Source organism: Leptosomus discolor, chromosome 2 (assembly GCF_034619465.1).
Source record: "Leptosomus discolor isolate bLepDis1 chromosome 2, bLepDis1.hap2, whole genome shotgun sequence".
In the NCBI taxonomy this organism is placed as follows: domain Eukaryota; kingdom Metazoa; phylum Chordata; class Aves; order Leptosomiformes; family Leptosomidae; genus Leptosomus; species Leptosomus discolor.
In genome coordinates, this window is record NC_141392.1 from 110,360,704 (window position 1) to 110,379,988 (window position 19,285).

Consider the following 19,285-nt stretch of genomic DNA (forward strand, 5'->3'; position numbering starts at 1 on the left):
TATTGACTACTAATTACTATGTAGTAAAGCATTTTTCTTGGATGTGTGGGTAGATCCTGTAACAGGAAAACCCCTGATGAGAACCCAAGAAACAAAATGGTAAATAGAAATTTAATTCTGTTTCACCTTCTAACTTTCTTCTATAGATGTGCTTTCTCCAGCACCACCACCTCCCGTGGCAAAGACAGCCAGCATTATAGAAGCTTTGAACCAGCAATCTAAACAGCAACCAGCTCCTCCTCAAACTAAGCCAACCCCACCACCACTGCCCCCACAACCTCCTAGTAGAATCTCTCAAAGAAAGCCTATTCCTGGGTAACTTATGTCATTTTAGTATTCAATATACTTCATAATTATTAATAACTTTTCAGTTTTAAGGTGTGTAACATGCAAGTCATCTATAAAGCATGTGTACTTTTGCCAGTTGTGTTCTAGAGCATGGGAATGAGCAGAAGGCAGACACTAAGGGAACAGATTACAAGGATTCTCACAGTAAAAACAAGACAGCCTGGTGATTTAAGATTGTATGACTTGCAGAATATCTACAGAATGTTTAGCTGTGATGGAAATAAGAAGCCATAAAGAATATTCCGTTTCTAATTCTCATCGAATAACAAAGAATAAATAATGGGATCCTATGTCTGATTGTGCCGTTTATTGTTCACATGCTTTGCGTAGGTTCAGTTCCATTCAGTGTTTTCATTCATGGCCCGAGTAGAGACCTGGAACAGAAAATACTGTTTTTAAATTTGCAGGAACAAGTTAGGAGGGGCAAGTGTACTGGAAAACAGGGTTATATCCAAAGCAGCCTTGAGAAACTGGAGTAGTAGTCAAGGGAGAAGAGGGATATTATACAGTAAGCAACACTTAGTACTTCACAATCAACTACAGAAATGAAGCATGGAGAACAACAGAGTATGGTTTAGCAAAAATCCTTAAGAAGAAGGATCTGCAAGGACAAAGTGAGTCATAAATAAAAGTCAGTCAGACGACTCCTGCTGTTGTGGAAGAGTCAAAGAGAAATATTATTGTTTGATTATAGCCTGCAAGCTGTATGAACTAATCCTTCCAATTGACTCAGTGTCAGTAATGCCTTAGCTGGACTACTGAACTGTGTTCAGGTTTGGGTACTGCAGTAAAATAAAGATGCAAAACAGCACGGCAGAAACCAGGGGAGATCAATAAGGCAATGAGAAGTGTAGAAAATGTGAACTGTGAGAAAAGTTTGAAAGAAATAAGATTTTCTTATCCTTTTTAAAAAAGAAATTGTAGCATAGATGCATCTTCAGAAATGTACAAAGTGTTGCATTATGTCATTGCTTTTTACATCTTAGGAGGGCTCAAACTTTTGTTGTAAGTTGTGGCAAGAATAATGTAGTTAGACATTAGGGAAAGCTTTCCAAAAGTAAGCATAGAGAAATATCATAGTAACTCGTCTGGGAAGTTTTTGGATTCTGCAACATTGAAAATTTGGCAGAGTTCAGCTTATACAAACTTAGATAGTTAAAAGATACAGGGGCATGTATGTGTAATGTGAGATAAATAATATACATGGTTTATCCTTTGTGAATGAGAGAGGTAAACTACCTTTGACCTTTGAGCTCCCTTTCTAGTCCTTCGATTTCATATACCATACTAAATAAAAGGGAGAAGCGAATTGCTGAAGCTTGCTATAATGTACAGATTAATATAGATACATAATTTTGACAAAGAATTTTAGAACAGCAATGAAAGGAACTTCGGAACTTAGGAAAAGAAAATCTGCTTTATACAAATTGCAGTAGTTGAACCTATATTATTCTTCTGCCTTACATGTTTAAATTAAGTGCAATTTGTGATTGGTCTAATCAGAAATACAGAAGCAAAGTAGTATTTTTAGAAGCAAATAGCTGTCACCAGAATATAGTGAAGACATGACGAGAATTTTATAATTTGGAAAATACTCTGTGCTGTTGCAGTTCAAGTTCTTGTTTGTTTCTTAAATGGATGAATTTCTAACTTTGTGCACAGGACTGAGAAGTCATCTGGCTTAACTAACAAAGGGCAGTCTCGAGGACTTGGGTCTCTACAACAAACTGGTAATTGTGGTTTAGAGATTTATTTTGTTGTAATTAAGCTATCATTATTATAACATCCTAAGGGAGAGTGTGGGGTTTTTTAATTTACCTTACACATTTAAGTGTAGTCAGTACCAGCATTCTTGTTATTTCTTTTCTTGATTGTGTAGGCCCTGATGCCACAAGCTCTTCTGCATGAACAGAGTTATGGGCCAGTTAATGTAAATAATGAGGCCGTGTGTTAAGAAACAGAATCACGTAATGGTTGAGGTTGAGGGGGACCTCTGGAAGTTACTTGGCTTAACCCCTCTGCTCAAGCTGGGCCACCCAGAGCCAGTTGCCCAAGACTGTGTCCGGATGGCTTCTGAGTATCTCCCAAGGATGGAGACTCCACAGCCTCCCTGGGCAACCTGTCCCAGTGCTGGGTCACCCTCCCCGTAACAAAGTGTGTCCTGCTGTTCAGACGGCACCTCCTGTGTTTCAGTTTGTGCTCGTTGCCTCTGGCCCTGCTGTCCCACTGGGCAGCCGCCATCGTATATTGTTCAACCCCAGGTGCAGGACTTTGCACTTCCTTGCTCCAGATTTCCCCCTGGTCTCTGGGACCTGGGATTCCTGAAGACTGGTCTTGCTAATAAAGGCTGAAACAAAGAAGGCATTCAGTACCTCAGCCTTTTCCATGTCCTGTGTAACCAAAGTCCTGTCTCATTGGCAATGGGCCTCGTTTTCCCTAATTTTCCTGTGTATTTAGAGAAGCCCTTCTTGTTGTCTTTGACATCCCTTGCCAGACTCAATTCCAGCTGGGCTTTAGCTTTCCTAACCTCACCTAACCCCACTCAAACAAAGGATGCATTATGAAAACTTTACTTAGTTTACTCTCTTGTTTGCTTGTTATAAACAAGGTAACAGATACACATTTTAGAATAGAAAAATGTGTTTCTAGTTTGAAAACCTAAAGATATGTACTGTCCCTTTAAATTGCAAATTGATGTTGCTCTTTTCATGATAATTAACAGAATTCATTGTTCAGAGTTCATTATTCATTCTGCACTTTTCATTATTCAAAGTAACTTCTACTTTGGGACACTACAGTAATGTCATCTGAATGAAATGTCCAAAGTAAAGTTTGTGTGGATTCTGTGGTGATTGTAGTGGAATATCTCCTACCCAGTTTCCCCTTCCACTGTATATATTACGTTCACTAGTTCTTACTGTGATTCTTTTTTATTTCCCCTTGACATACACAAGGGGAATTTGCTAATGACTGTCTGCTGTCTGTGTCAGCAGTCTCTTGTGAAGGATACAGCATCTTGATAATGATGGTCTTTACAGGGAAAGAAGGGTTCTAAAAGCACACAGTCTTTAGTGATAAAATGGGAAAATGCAATATTTGTTTCTGCTCTCATCTATTTTATAGGCTTTTTTCTCTTTTAGCATATCTGCAGTATAAAAGGTCTTAGGTAATTGTCTTAGGAAAAGAGGCCTTTTTGGTAAGGAAAATGATAGAAAAATTCTGTTCGGTTATTTAGAAAGAACCATTAAAAATTAAATGCTTATGGGAGAATAATTAATTTGGTTTCAATCTGTATCATCACTCTTACTTTTTTTTTAAAGCATGCCTAACATTTACTTGTTTCACTTATCTTAGCAGCAGGAGAATCGTCTTCTGTATGCGAAATTCCGGTAACACAAACTGGCTCTACAACAAATCCTTTGGCACAGATCCAGCCACCAGCACCAATGCCAAGGAAATCACAAATAGTAAGTAGACAAAATCTGGGTTTTGATTTTATTAAATCTTCCACATTCTATCAAATACACTGTTGACATAATAGTGTATTCTGTTGTGGAGAAAATGCGAGAATCATGACAAATACAAAGCCTACTATATCCTGTGTTAAATATGTGAGTGACTTGTACTAAATATTTCTGAAAACTTCGCTTTTCTTGCATGTTCTATATGATAGTATGTGATTTTTAAATTAAAAAAAAAAAACAAACACAAAAAAACCCAACAACAACAAAAAAAACCCCAACAAAACCCAAAGAGAAACCAAAGAAAAGAAGTATGGATTCTTTGCTCGTGTCTAAATGTGACCAACACAATCCACAGAATGTATGGTTTGACTTATTGAAGGTAGTTAAGCTTCCTAAGTTAGTCACTTGTTAGGTGAGCTTGGTGAGCGAGTCCCTTGTAGATCATCTGTAACTCCATTCCTCAACTTCATTGGATGTATTTCCAGATGTCAGTTGAGCTGTACGTTATGTGTAGTTCAGGTAGGTCTTTGGTCCTTGCTCCAGTTTTATGTTGCTCTCTTATGTGATAGATGTAAAACGTCCATATGCTTGATCATGACAGTACTTCTCTGCAGTAAGCAAATCACAGTATAGACAGTCCATGCTTTTTGAGGTGCTGTATGTGACTTGGTCTGGGCTGTTTCATTCTCTGCGTTCTGTGTAGGAGTGTGGTTTGTAGGTAAATAATAAACTGAAAGGTAGGAGACGTGCTGTTCCTCGCTCCCTGATTGTCTTAATAGTGGGCTGTAATGAGAAGACCTGCCTCCGTCAGTCCTCTTGTCTCTCTCCATCCGTTTTTCCTTAACCACGTCTACTGAAATAGTAGCTCTCCAAGGCAGGCTTCAGTGTGTTTGTGTGCATAGCCTTGCGCATTTGTCTTTTAGAACTCCGATTAAGTGTTTCTTATCTGATAATGCTGAAAAGCCACAGAGGCATCTGGAGTTCATCTTGCATTAGTTGGGTATAATCTTCTGTTTTCTTGCTTCCCCACTCTTCTTCAACCAAGTTACTCTCGCATCAAAATAACTTTCATGGTTTAGGCCACGATAAGATTAAAAGGTCTAAGTAGCGTGCAGTGGAATACCTGTTCCTTTTGCTTCCATGCACCAAGGTAATTGCCATATTTGCTTTGTGAAGCTGTTGGGCCCTGATCACAGTTTCTGTTGTGTGTTCTCGGATTCAGGTGTGAGCGCTGGCTACATCCTTTCAATGCATCTGTTGGTTCTGAAATAGCTCCTTACCTGGGTTTCTGTATAAATTAAAGTTGTAGTAGTTTCTCTGTCTTGTTCTCTCCTTTGTTGTTTTATAGGACAAATTGCTTTAGCTGTGAGTGAATGGGCTATCCTGGCTAGTTTGTAGGAACAATCAATGTCTCCACTGTTTAATACTAATTGCACATAATAAGAAGAATAAATCCAACTCTTCAGATGTCTCTAGGACTTCAATAGGGTGAATTTTTGACACTGAGAAAATCAGCTGGGTGATTTTCTTGTGTCATAGGACAGACAAGTAAGGGAAACCTGGCTCAGGGAGTGTGTGCTAGTTAAGGTGCTTTAGCTAAATCAGTCTAGCTAAAGCATCTTAGCTGAGATTTAGTCAAGGGCCCCTCAGCTAAAGAGCTTTATCTAGATCAGTCTAGCTAAAGTACTTTGGCTAAATTGCTCCATTTAGCCTTATACTACAACCCTTTTTGATAAGTCTTTACCCTGCCAGAGATCCCAGAGGCCAGCCCAGATTTAGGAAATGATTGCAGAAATGCTCCTTGAGTAAAGAAAAAGAGGTCTAGTTATACATGCACATGTAGCCAGTGGCTTATCTCCTTACAGTGCATTTGCCCAATAGCCTGTTTTTCAGATCGAAATTCCTGATGCATCTTTTTTTTTTTTTTTTTTTTTCCTTCCCTCAATGTATCTTTTAGATTTTTGAAACCATATTGTAGATACATGGGAAACTTTCCTGGAATATTTTAGTCTTCTGGGAATCGTATCTATTTTGATTTCCTTGTCTTCTAAAGAACAAGAAATACCTGTAATTACTGCACTTTGAAGTTAGTAATTATGTCACTCTTGTACTGATGTGAAGCTTTTCCCTCTTGACCTAAAAGGTGGTTGTGGTTTAAACTGTAACTTGACTGAGACAGAGCATCTGGCAAAATTGCTTTGATGCAATGCAAGGCTGCCAGCTCACAGGGGTGTGCCCCACAGATAGAGAGCCTAAGGATATGCCTGGACTGGGCAGGTCAGGTTTTTTATACTAAAATGCAAATGGATGCTTACAGAGGAACTTAACAGTCATGCTACCTCCCTCCTTCCCCATCCACATCCCCCTTTTTCTGTCTGGTGCTCAGCTCTAACAAAATGGCACGCTAAGAGGCTGTTGGGCAGGACTGTCCACAGCAGAGTATTTTGCTGGTGGAGAGAAATAGACTTGCGAATGGAGTCCCTTTGCCCCTCACAAGCTACCTGCACCATGGCTGGCCTAACTAGAGACTGGGACCAGTCCCTGAGGCACTCCAGGATGGTGATGAGACCTCCTTTTTCTTATCCCATCTGGAGCCTCTGTCCCAAATACCCACTGCGTTAAGAGACGTCTCTCACCTAAGTGGCACTTACATCTCTGCTCTGGCATCTTCAGGTAGAAAGGAGAGATTTTTGCTGGCTATGGCTGGGCAAACTGGGGAAAAGGATGTACTTATGGTAGAAAGCTGATGCTCTGCCTCTGGGTCCTGTGCCTCTCCACTCCTTGCACAGAATCACTATGTAGGTAGCACTAGTGTTGGTCTGCAACAGAGAATGAGGAGGCTAAAAACAGGCCGGGTTGCACTGGGGGAGGTGTGAGATTCGGATGGTGGATACTGTCATACCAGAGCAAAACAATTATGGCATCACTTGAAATACAACACACCTAGGATTGGAGTCCTGCTGCAGCATTGGAGTGTTGCAGCTCCTTACTAAACTTTCGGATCGGAAGAGTTGCCAAACCACTTCTCTGGCTTGGAGTCCTCAGAGCACTACGGAGAGGCAGAGGACGTTCTGGAGGGTTTGTACACTGCTGAAATGAGTCTAGAAATTAAGAAGGGGCATATTGGCAGGTGGCTCAGGCCTCTTTCTGATAATGCTGCTGTTACACTTGCTGTGTAGCGCTTGATCACCTCATCTTTTGAATGACATCATACTCGCTGCAGTGGTGTGGAGCTCTGAAGACGGGTTTAGATGAGCCAAAATGGAAGATTGCTAAGGGAAACCTGGCCCATGTTGGTGGTGCAGTGGTTCCAAAAGGCTTTGGATGCTGCCAAATTCAGCCTGAAGCATAAGCATCTAGCATAAAAGATTTAGTTCTAACCTATGAAAAATAATGGTTGGAAGCAGTTCCGAAGGTTTCTTCAGAACAACTCCAGGTCTATTCGGTCTCTTCCATGCTGTATTATTTACATTTACCTATTTTTATATTTCAGTCAAAAACTAAACCCAAGAGGGTAAAAGCAATTTACAACTGTGTAGCAGATAACCCAGATGAGCTAACTTTTTCGGAGGGAGATATTATTGTAGTCGATGGTGAGGAAGATCAGGAGTGGTGGGTGAGTATTTTGCATTTTCTATCAACACACTTCAAAGGAAATAAATGAAATCTAGAGGTTGACACTGACTTCAGAAGACCCCCTGCTGGGTTTCCAAATAAGAAGAAAAGTTTCATCTCATGGAAACCTGATTCCAGAAATTTCTTAAGAGGGGCAAGCAGAAGCAACTTAACAGAGGCAGAATACAGGCTGCCAGGCATTACAGAATGCACTGAAATGATGCAGCGGTAGTACTGCATTAAGAGGTGTTAATTTCAAAGAACTGGATAAAACATTTGGGGAAAAAAAAAGTCTATACCTGAAAAACAATTGCACCCTGTAGGACTGAATTTTCCTCTTTGCAGAAGAAAAACACCACTACTGCAGAAAAGATGTTGGGAGACGCTTGTCGTGCTACAGGCAGGAAGGTCACTGGTACTCATTTTGGTGATACTGAAATGGCATTTTGAGATTAACTTGAAAAATATCTGGACTCTTTCAGATTGGCCATATTGATGGAGATCCCAGTCGGAAAGGAGCTTTCCCTGTATCATTTGTGCACTTTATTGTGGACTAAATTGCTACTGATTAAGTGGAAACATTTCTCATTTCCAGCGGTCACAGAAATAAGTTTTGCTCTATTGCATTTCATCTACCTATCTGCAGACACCTTGCCAGAACACTGCCCAAGTCCTAGGTACTGTAGCTTACTTTTTTATTGCCATCGTTCTGATTTTGGGACTTTTAAGACTTTTTTTCTATGTGAAAACTTCTCATAAGCAGTTTACACTTAAAAAACAAACAACTCTTCCTGTATTTTTCAAGGTGAACTGAAAAGCTTTAACAATCAAAATCCATCTAAGTGTGTGAACATCACAACATTATGAATGTTCTTTTCAATTCACTGTAATTTTACTCTACCTTTTGTAACATGACAATACCACAGTTCAGTGTTGCTTCCCCAGTCAAAGAAATTGTGTGCATCTAACAGGGCAGTGAATTTATCCGATTCTCGATACCATTTGAAGTGCTGGAACCAAAACACGCAAGCTGCTGCGTAGTTCTGAGTAAATTGGACTCATTCAGCATCTTGCCGTGCTGGCGGTCATCCAGGATGTCAACAATTATGGAAGAAACGATTTTAATCGGGTGTCTTTGGCCAGGTAAAAATGAAAAAGTAGTTCAGTTTACCACCTTTCTTTCAGAATGGATGTAGATATTTGCTTAAAGTTATCTGAAATCTGTGTTAGTCGTTGAACTTTCTAGTTCTAATTTTGTGAGCTTAAGACTGTTTCATTTTTCTATGCTGCACGTGTGTAGAACCTGTTTTTTGAATGTTCTTTATGTATGTTACATCCATTTTGGTCATTTAACGTGACTACTGCTGGTTAACTAAACTATGGCAATATTAACGAGTCACTACATTAACTCAAGGATATGAAAGCTGCACTTCCTGAAATGTACTTAACTATGATGATGGATTGCAGAGCATTTCTTACACTTGTCTCATGATAGTGTTTAGCCTTTGTTTCTAAATTCTTGAATTTTCTTAATCATCCAGCAACGTGTTCACAGAGAGAACGCTTGGTGGAACGCTTAGGTAATTATTCTTGGTCAGTAGGGTATCTGACACCTCACAAGTACACTATGTTATGTTCTGGTTTATAAAATTTGTGTGCCACTACCTTGCAAACAATGATAGTTTGCTAACTCACTCTATTTATATAATATACCCACATATATGGTAGCTACACTGTTGTTAAATTTGCTTTACTAATTTGTGAACAAAGGCTAGGCCGTGGATAGTTCCCAGTTGGTTGATGGAATACAAAACACCACCACCAATCTGACGTCATTTTGATGTTTGTATATTGTGAAATTGTACCAGGTTTTGCTTATGCTACAGGAAACAACTGATGGCATAGGATAAGAAGAATCAATGTCTAGGTCACATTGGCTTTGATCACATTTTGTGAATATTGTATCTCTAGGTTTATCAAGAGAACTTTGAATTTCTGACAAACGGTGTTTAAATTGGCCATTTCATGATGAAGAGCATGGAAAATAGGCAAACACCACATATGCTTATTTGGAGAAAAATCGCATTGCATTAGTGCTGGAAGAGCAACACTGATCTCGCCTTGTATCACCTTTCCTAAATGGTACAGTTGGTTGGTAGCCTCTCAGATGGGTGGGTACAGCCAAGCAGACACATAACTTTAATTTCCTAGATGAACCTGTTGCTGCAGTATAAATGGGGAACAAACTGGAATGTTTCAAGATATTTTTGTTGCAAGTTGAAGCAATTAGTCCGTATTTTCAAAGTTCCCAGTAAAACGATAGAGTAATAGTTTAGCACTACAGTTCTATTCACTTACTGATATGTTCCGTTTGCAACACTATTTTGTATGTTTCTATCCCTGATAGAGTCTAGAGAGTAAATGGGCATAATATTTTGCACAGATCTCCTAATGTACAGTATTTTTAACACAGAATCTTATAGTGTATGTAACAACTCCTAAAGTTAAACAATGATGCAAATTTTCCTTGAGTTCTGCTAGAAGAGGAATACACTTTAAAATGTCACAACCTCGTTCACTGGTCACTTAGAAACTAGGAAACTTGTAGAATAGGACTTAATAGCACTAACAGTGCAGACAGCTAAAATCTTGAGGACCAATAAAGAGCAGCTAAGCAAATTTATCCCTAGATTTTCCGTGTTTCTCAAAGTTTGCTCCTCTGGCAGAGGAAAAAGAAATTCTAGAGCCTGTAGATATCTATTTATAATATAAAATTATGAATTTTAAGTCCAAAATTTTGGCATATTTCGTACAACTTTTCAAATCTGATTAAAATAGTGATTCAAAAAAACTGTTAATAAACAAACTATTAGGTTGCTGTGTTAACTGTTTAAAAAGGAGCAAGTGACACTTAAAATGCAGCTTAGAATGCTATGAGATGTATAATATTCAATTCAGTTGTTTTTATTTTGTTTAGTTGCAGAGCAACTGTATATATTGTATAACCTAAAATCAACTCTTATTTTCAATGTCCTGGATGCAGTGATTTATAATTAGAGCATGATTAATAAATTTTACTCTTGTTAACCAGTCAAATGTCTGGAAAAATAAAACTACTTTTAAAATCACTTTGGCTACTTCTCTTCTATTCATCTGCATTGCTTAGGCAATATTCTTCTTTTCAGTGTGCAAAATGAGCAATACAAACAGGTAGCACTTGAGCAAAAAAAGCGTGCCTCTTGTGGATGTGTAGTTGAACACAGAAACTGAGCAGATGGCACACTAAGATTAGAGGAGTAAAGCACCACCGGACTACCTGTTACCACTTTGCTCTTGTTTTGTTCTAGTATCTAGCTTCAGCAGAACTGAAGTCTGTATTAACAAATTGTTTTTCAGACAAAGAGATAGAAGCACGTGTCAGTTTTATTTTACATTTCTACAATGTTGACATTAATATACAAAATATGACTTAGGAAAAAAAATCATGTTAAATATAAAATTCTTTATTGTCCAGGAAACTGAAGATGGAATAATTTCTTCAAGTCATGTTTAGGGAGCAACGAAGTACCATGTGCGAGACTGCACAGCTCTTCTTTGCACAGCAAGTCTTTTCTAGGTTTGTGGGTAGCTACAGCCCGTCCATCCCACACAAAGGCCTCTTGTACTACAGTCATGTGCTCCTGAAGAAAATCAGGACTTCTCTGACATTAAAACGGAATCAAAGGCTGTAGATAACACTTTGCAAATAGCTTGTGCTTGTTCCTAAAAAAAACCCCAAACACGCACATTAGTACTTGCAAACGTCTCAAAACTCATTTAAAGCAGAACGTGCCCTTTATCGTTCTTTTGGCGGAGACATGCAAAATGGAGTAGCACAAGTGAGATTTGATTTCTGTGGTCTGCAATGACATGTGGGAAGCTGTTTTAAATGAGCCCTTTTGAAACAAGTCAGAGTTGATAGTTTGCATCACAGCAGGACACTAGTATTCAGAAAGTCAGTTCACGTGTTCCCCCAGTGCTGCTGAGGGGTGTGTCATGTCCCGGAATCTGGACAGTGAATTCTCCTACTCTTAAGAAGGGATCACTTCCCTTGCTGAGAAACAGGAACGCTTGCTGTACTGTGAGAATTGTTACTTGATCCCTCCCTGCTCTGTCTGATCTTGAGGTTTTTGTTTTTGAAAATACAAATGGAGGACTGTCCTTGGCAGCTACAACAGCACTCTTTAGAGTGCAGAGAGCTTTCTCAGGCATGTACATTCATTGGCAATTTTAGGGAATGCCAGTATTTTTCCTCAAAGCTGATCAAATGCAGGCAGCAGGGCTTTTCTCCCCTCCTCAGCCAGGGCATGTTTATACTCTTCTTTAATGGAGCAATTCCCCTTCTGCCAAAAAGCCTTCACACGGGCCTTGGGTTTTAGAATCTCCCTTTACAATCAACACTGATACCTAAATTAAGTACTGTAAACATAAACTCTTACCAAACTATTGCACTGATATACCCAGAGGCTGCATTCTTCAGAGGCTGCATCTGTTGTCTTCAAAGCCAGTAAACTTTTTCCTGCTCCCAGACCATCATCATAGCAGACCATCCGTACAATTAAATAGAGAGCATGCCTATGTAACACATCCTGAAACCACGTGGCAAATAAAAGTTACTCTGGAACAGTGAAAGAGCTATTTCAGTTTTCCACCTGTTTTGATTCTTGTACAAAAGAATACTTCAGATTTATTTACAGGAGAAAAGTATTCCTTGGTAAAATTGTATTTTTTTAATTGAGAGTTTAGTCAAGATTTAGAAAAAACAAGTGGTGGTTTAACACAACTTTAGCTTTAGTTTTTGCTTCTATTTTAGAACTGCGTTCATATGTGGACTATATTCCTGGCCACACTATGAAAGCACACGTTCAGTTACCACTTATCCTCCCTCACCCTCTGTGAGCAGGACAGGCGGTACACTGTACCTGCCTCTGGCACAGAGGTAACTTAAACCAGCCTTTTACTTTTCCGGTATTTTTCCAGACAATCTCCTGTCTCAGGCCCGGGAAGGGTACGCACGAGACACTGTTCCCAGAAGAGGGTAAGGACAAGGTTAGTTGCTGTGGGTGTTGGGGTAGCCATGTGGCGATCGCCAGGCCACTTGTGGCATGAGCCACAGCAGGGGTCCTGACTTCCAGAGATCTAGTCTGGGAGACTTCTACTGTCCACCACAGTTGCAGGGGTCCACCATAGTCCCAACAGTTCTGCTCTTGACCGTTCCAAAAAAGGGATGGGTCAATGTCATCCAGTACAAGGTCTCTGCAGACCTACGCTACCCAGAGCCTTTCTTCTCAAGCCATCCTACCCAACCGGTAATATTCAACTGGTTCATTCCAGTCATAGCACCTTTAGGGTCTTACAACTTCAAGACAGCTCTTCTGTGTTTATGGCATCAGACACCTGATTGTGCCTCTTCAGTAGCTGAAGGGTCTAAAGAAACAGCTGCTTAAATACAGAAGCTGTAAAAACGGATAGTGAGCTTGATGCCTGCTATGAAGCCCTCGAGGGAGAGCCCTCTACCAGAGCTCCTCTGTCTCCTTTATGAAGAACATCTCCATCCCTCACATTCACTCGGCAATCACTCGCAATTATTCACACCAACTATCACCATGCCGAGGACAGCTGGAGCCGACGTGGAACTTACTGGGTCAGCCCTCCAGTCTCTGTATGAAAGATGCCAAGATTTCCCTCCAAATTACTTGTTACTTTTTACAGTTACTTGCTTAGAACTTGCTACAAGTGGTAATGTGCATGGGGATTATCACTGAAAGAGGGAAGATAGAATCCTTTGAAGTACGAGTCCCCCTGTAAATTCATTTCCTCCCCTCCTTCCAGTGTCTGGCTATGAGGCGGTTCTGCAGCTGAGAGAGAAGTGAGATGGCGGATGGACAACCAGTGCCATAGGTGTATGTACGTAGACAGAATGTACACACACACGCAAACGGAATGTGAAGAAGGCCAAAGCCTCAGCGTGACTTCTGTAAATACTTCGCCTTTGGTTTCTGGTGGTTGCATCCACAAACAATGGAAATGTATCAGTGAATAACGTATCTGTACATGTTTCATTCACTAATGAAATAATGTCTCAAAACTTTTGTATCCTGCAGTCAGTTCTCTTTTTGGTGCCTGAAATAAATAGCTGCCTGTTCACTGCAAAGGTATCTACAAATCACAGAACTTTCACCTTTCCCCAAAGTCATAAGACTGAATGTTTTGTATGAATGCAGAGAAAACACTTCCATCTTGGAACTCGAGGAAAGAGTTCGGTGGACTAACACACTAAAAGGACAAACTAAATGTCAACAGTGACACAGATGCAAAGAGCCAGAATTCGGGAAACAGAATGCAATGCAATAAAATGCCAGTGCAAGCTAGCTTAATCACAGAAGGCTTGTGCATGCTTTCAGCTTGAAGCCAGAAGAATGATGGATAAAAGTCTTTACCTATTTGATCTTTATCAAAGAACAAAGGAATTTAAATAATAGTCTAACCTATGATCTTAATGAGAATTAAGAATTTAGGAGGACAGCAAAAACAGAACCCAAAAGAATTCAAAATTTGAGTAACGACTACTACTACACTTCCTCCCAGGTATTAGAAATAAGTGGTTTATTTTCTGAAGGGACCAAAGGAAACTTTTTGTCTCTCTTCAGAGTACTCGGCTATTGAGCAATGATATTCACCATCCTCATACTCGAGGACTTTTATGAACAGGCATTGCTGTGTTGTTGATGGGTCATGACTTCAAAAGGCCAAGTATTTATGGTATCTGGGGCTCCAAGGGCAACCAGAAGGAAACCACATGGCTGCAATACAAAGGCAACTGGAGGGCTCTGGGGAAGAGACGGGATTTTTATTTTTAGCAAAAGAAGCTACTTGAAGTGCGCTAAAGGAAAATAAACTACATGTAGGAAATGATGCAAACAAAAACCAGGCTTCATCAGTGAAGTGGAATCATGAGGCTTTAATGCTGGAGTGAACTCACACTTGGACTAGGAGTGCAAGGCTAGAACTTTAAAGAGGAAGACAACTCAGGTGTTCTTGAAAAAAAAAAATCCTTTGTTTTTTCCTCTCCACAGTAACATCCACAGGAATTACTAACTCAGGCTGAGGAACCTACGGTCTTGGCCACCACAGTCGTGCTACTTTTCCACATGGGAAAAGCCATGTACAGCCACAGAGAAAGGAAGATGTGCCCAAAGAGCATAAAGGCTTGCTTGCCTTTTGTCTGGTGCTCTCTCTCAAAAGGAATGGATTTGTGTCATAAATCCAACCAATCCAACCAGGAAAATACAGAGAGCCCTGAGATAGGACATGAAGCAGTGCTGCTGTGAGAGCTTTTCTGTTTGTTTTACTTTTGCTTAAAGCCAGAAGTGACATGTGGTCACACAGATCACCTATCAGAGAAATAAATGAAAGCACTTTCCAACTCTCACCAAAAAAGACAGTTTGCTGTGAATCACTTACATACTGATCAGATGTTGAAACTTTAATGCCGTATTTGGAAACTCCCATAATAAACTCCTCTTCACCTGGAACAAAAGGTAACTTTCCATCTTGCTTTGGAGGGAAACAAACAAAAGCCTTTAGTGCAGACAGAAGAACATAAACAATGAAGATACATAATAGAAGATGTGTTTATGTGTACTTCAGTCCACTGGATCAGCACCATCACTAACCCTGCTCCTATCTTGCTGTGCGGAGCCTGCCTGCTGCTCTGGCGCTCGTCCAATCTCCTAACGCTACGGGAAATACATTCAGGGGAGGTTTAGTCTGGACATGAGGAAGCATTGCTTTACCAAGAGGGTGGTCAGACACTGGAACAGGCTTCCCACAGAAGTGGTCCATGCCCCAAGCCTGTCAGTGTTTAAGAGGCATTTGGACAAAACCCTTAACAACCGCTTCAACTTTTGGTCAGCCCTGAAGTGGTCAGGGAGTTGGACTGCGTGGTTGTTGTAGGTCCCTTCCAACTGAAATAGTCTACTCTAAATATTACATGATTCCAGAAAGGAATTTATCATCTCTGGGAGCTGTCTGGCCCCGTGCTCAAGTCAGATGGGCTGAAAAATAACACATGCCCTTTCATGCTGTGCTGACCCTGGGTGATCTATGTTCCACACTGGCAGCGATTTTCTTATTTGGCTGTAAAAACAGTGTTAGCATATATTCAGGTACTTGAAATGTCAAGTTGCTATAAGATAAACACACATTCTGTGCTTTTAAAGACACAAATGATCAGCTACCTAATGAGAACAACCAGTTACAGCTTTTACTACAAAAATAAGTACAAGCAACCAGAGTTTGGCAAGGATGACCCAAATATTATTCAGGTTCTTTGGTCACAGGTTTGTAAGCGATTGTAAGCAGAAACTGGACATTTTTCTCTACAGGCAAAGTTCTACAGTAACAAGGAAATCCAGAGGAGATACTCTTTCCTAGATACTAATCCTAACAGTGCTGAAGACAACGTAACAACTTTCAGTTGTTCAGTATTGTCTTTCGTAACCCACTTACCTGTGCAACATCTATGTAATTTATCAAGTCCAATGGCCCCTCAAGACTTTTGCTCTCATTATATTTCAGTTTTTCAATGGCACCAACATACTTAACTCTGAACTCGGCACACGTGTCAGAATTACTATTGCTTTGTCCTGCAACAAAATAAAACATAGCAATTCCTGAAGAATTCCAGAACAGTAATGCTATTCTAACTGGTGTTAATGGGGCTAACTTATTAAATTCTGTGATTTTTGCAGACTTTCATCAAACACTTAACCTTACCACAGTATATTAACTCCTTGCTTTAATGAACTGTCCTGGGGTGACAGAGAACCACCCTTGGCAAAGGCAACAGTTTCACCTGAAGCCACGATACAGCGCTGTTTATACTAACTCAGATTTGGAGTTAACAACCGTGGATCAGAAAACATAGAAAAGCTGGTTCTACTTTTCTATTATGTATTTGTTTTAATTGAACTGTTTGGTCCAACAGTGATGTGCTGTGATCTGGTGAGCAACAACAAGTAAAACCATCTTACTTCCATTATTTCAATGCAAATGTGTACTTAAAAAACCATAGAGATTCCACAAAGTTATACAAGATTTACGCTGTGTAACACACTGGTAACGCAACTAAGTTTTTCTTACTCAGACACTTTCCTTCGAAAACAGTCACTTGATCCTAGATGAATCATTAATAACACTTGAGAAGCCTAGAGCTATGCATGCATTGGTCAACATGGATTCACTCGCAATTATTAAAAATATGTCTTTTAACCTTTTTCATTTTCTGCTCTTTTATACGAACACACATAAAGTTAATCCTGCTCCATACGTATGTGCTCTGATCACATACCTGAACTTTTCGTGGAGTCTGTATCTAGACTAGCCACAGTACTAGACCTGGAAAGTCCCCCGAGGCTGGAATCTACGGACTAAGAAAAAAATCACTATCATCAAAGTTACTGAGAAAATATTAACAATTCACTTTTAGATGCCCCACCTCAACCCTTTTTTAAAAATAAACTGGTGTTTATGTTCTAATTACTTAAGCAGCACTGCAAAATGGGGAGGAAAAAACCCACCACCACCTATTTCTTTCCTGAAGTTATCTTTCTGCCTCAGTGAAGATTAGACTGATATAAATTCAGCAGGAGCCCTTGCAAAGTCCAGAAGTATTTTGAAAGAGGGAGGAAATAAAAGAAAAAGAGAAAATGAACCTTAGGGTTATGTCCAGACTTTTCTAGTACTGCATCTGAACGTGAAGAAATGGACAACTACACGCTTGTCACCAATGCCTGAAATAACATAGCAGTGCAAGGGAAGAGAAATGGCACCTTGGAAAACCCAGAATATTCAACTGATCATTCCAAACCTATCAGACAAAATGGACACATTATTCAAAATTAAGAATACTTTTTAGAGATACTGAGTAAGCCAGCTAGTACTGAAGGATAAACTCATTCTTGGTACTTAGCACCAGGCACCTTCTTAAAGACAGTATTGATCACTACAGAACAAACGCACTGCTTTTTCCTCCAAACCTTACTGCGTGCTGCCAGAAACTCTTGTGGTTGTGGCCCTCAGTGTGGAAGCAATCGAGCATTCATCTCAGAACACCAGGGCTTTATAACACATAGGGGTTTTTTAGGTCTCATAACACAATCTGAGGAATAGCAGAAGTGGAAAGTTCTCCTTGTGGAACATGGCATTTTATGGGAATCCCATCCTACCATCACGGGGAGCAAACCACTGAACTGGCAACTTGGAACAAAAGCGCTTCCATGAACAGAGTACGTACCACAGCTTACCTTGCTTTTCGTACTGATTTCACTGCTTTGGGAGCTGCTGCTGCTGTGTCGTTTTTTTCCTTTTCTAAACATTTTTTCATAATTGGATCAAGGAAGATCTTCTAGGAAGGAAAAATAAAAATTAAAGCTGTCATGTCATCAAGGGAAGGAGTTCCTGGCAAACACCACACTGGCTGTGTCCAAAGCAGAGACAAGCTGGAAACTTGTCAAGGGCTCTGAGCATGGAAGTAGGAACGTTCCTTTGGTGCTCTTCACGTGTGACTGGGGGAAGCCCCTCAAGCTCTCTGCTAAGGCTTCCCTATCCTTCTGGTTCATCAAAAAGCTGCTGCTATCTAGTTTACAGACTGTTGCAAAGGTCAGTTTCTAATTCATACATAGATTTAGAAACAAGAAACAAAAACAAATTTAAAATTTATATTCCCACTTAAAAGCATTAGATGATTTTTGTCACTACAGTCTAAGTGCCCTACAAAGTGTAGCCAATGGAATCCCCACTCCAAAGATTATGCTTCAAAACAACAAAACCCCATACTTCTGAAGAACTACTGGCTGTAATACTTCTAGGAGCAGCCATTGCTAATTGCCATGTTCCTGAAAATTAAAGCAAGCAGCATGTTACATTTACTACCTTGGAACTGAGTTACTGGGAGTGCGTTATGAGAGTATTCCAGAAGCAGTTTTCCTGTATCTGCCCTACTACTTCAATTGCTTCACTTCACATTTGGCCAGCCAGTGTCAAGAAGCAGGATGCTGGCTCCCAGTCTGGGAGTGCTGAAACCCTATTTCCCAGCTTCAAGAAGAATATTTTAATTACAAAGGTTCAGAAATTTTGAGCAGGTGGAAGAAGGAGGACAAAGGAGGAGGGCGACAGCTTACTGAAGACAGCTCACCCTGCAGACAATAATGGAAGATGCACAAGGAGAAGCCTAGATCTGCGATGCAGTGCTGGAGGACAGCCCCGAGACGGCTGCTGTGCTGGTCATGAAGCAAACATTTAGACCCTGGCAGACCAAAAGCCACCCTCAGAGACAAGCGGTGCAGCAAGGCACCGTGGCACCCAGCGCACCCGCGTCCCTCAGGGCTTCTTCCAGCCACTACCACGGATCCCGCAGCCCCTCCTTCAGAGCAGCAGCTGCTACACCGCTGGCGAATTTGCTGATTCTGCCGGTAGTCTCTGAGGAAAAACGGTAAACCGGCTTCTTACCGAAAGGCGAGAGACGGACTCCCGGTGGCCGCCGCCGGGGAAGGCAGGAGCGCGGCTGCCGTCGGGGCCGGCAGCGCCAGCGGCGGTTCGGCTCCCCCAGCCGAGGGCCGGGCACCCCTCTGCAGCTCCCCCCCTCCCCGGGACGCTTCGCGTCAGCCCCTTCCTCCCAGCGCCGCCGCCGGGACCTCACGGACCGCAGCACCCCAGCCCCCGGTCGCCGCCGCCAGCCCCTCACCTCAGCCCGCGGCCCGCCCGCACCCTTCCGCTTCCGGGTTCCCGCCCCGCAGGCGCATGCGCGGCGCAGCGCG

General features: G+C 41.0%; 2 protein-coding genes across 7 annotated transcripts in view; one reads left to right on the forward strand and one right to left on the reverse strand.

The window, feature by feature from the left end:
• The window catches only part of ASAP2 (ArfGAP with SH3 domain, ankyrin repeat and PH domain 2), a 91,259-nt gene extending 83,275 nt beyond the window's left edge, over positions 1-7,984 (forward strand). Inside the window, exons 24-28 of one of the 3 annotated variants that reach the window (XM_086461563.1) lie at positions 147-315; positions 2,011-2,078; positions 3,703-3,815; positions 7,306-7,428; positions 7,910-7,984. In XM_086461563.1, coding sequence (XP_086317689.1) covers positions 147-315; positions 2,011-2,078; positions 3,703-3,815; positions 7,306-7,428; positions 7,910-7,984 — 548 coding nt within the window. Of the gene's footprint in view, positions 1-146; positions 316-2,010; positions 2,088-3,702; positions 3,816-7,305; positions 7,429-7,909 lie in introns of all 3 variants that reach the window. The other 2 variants (XM_086461564.1, XM_086461565.1) reach the window with 2 other exon arrangements.
• A 2,848-nt stretch (positions 7,985-10,832) lies between these two features.
• On the reverse strand, positions 10,833-19,035 carry ITGB1BP1 (integrin subunit beta 1 binding protein 1). Of its 4 annotated transcripts, none has more exons than XM_086460328.1 (7): positions 18,978-19,035; positions 17,774-17,871; positions 16,819-16,897; positions 15,978-16,114; positions 14,931-15,047; positions 11,906-12,055; positions 10,833-11,189 (listed from the first exon to the last, which is right to left on the reverse strand). In XM_086460328.1, the coding sequence occupies exons 2-7, from the start codon at positions 17,843-17,845 to the stop codon at positions 11,118-11,120; spliced, it is 627 nt and encodes a 208-aa protein (XP_086316454.1). In that variant the 5' UTR covers positions 17,846-17,871; positions 18,978-19,035; the 3' UTR covers positions 10,833-11,117. The 4 variants fall into 4 exon arrangements, with proteins under 4 accessions (XP_086316454.1, XP_086316455.1, XP_086316453.1 ...); XM_086460329.1 differs by having other exon boundaries at positions 14,931-15,023; positions 17,774-17,874; XM_086460327.1 differs by having other exon boundaries at positions 17,774-17,874.
• Between the last annotated feature and the right edge of the window lie 250 nt (positions 19,036-19,285).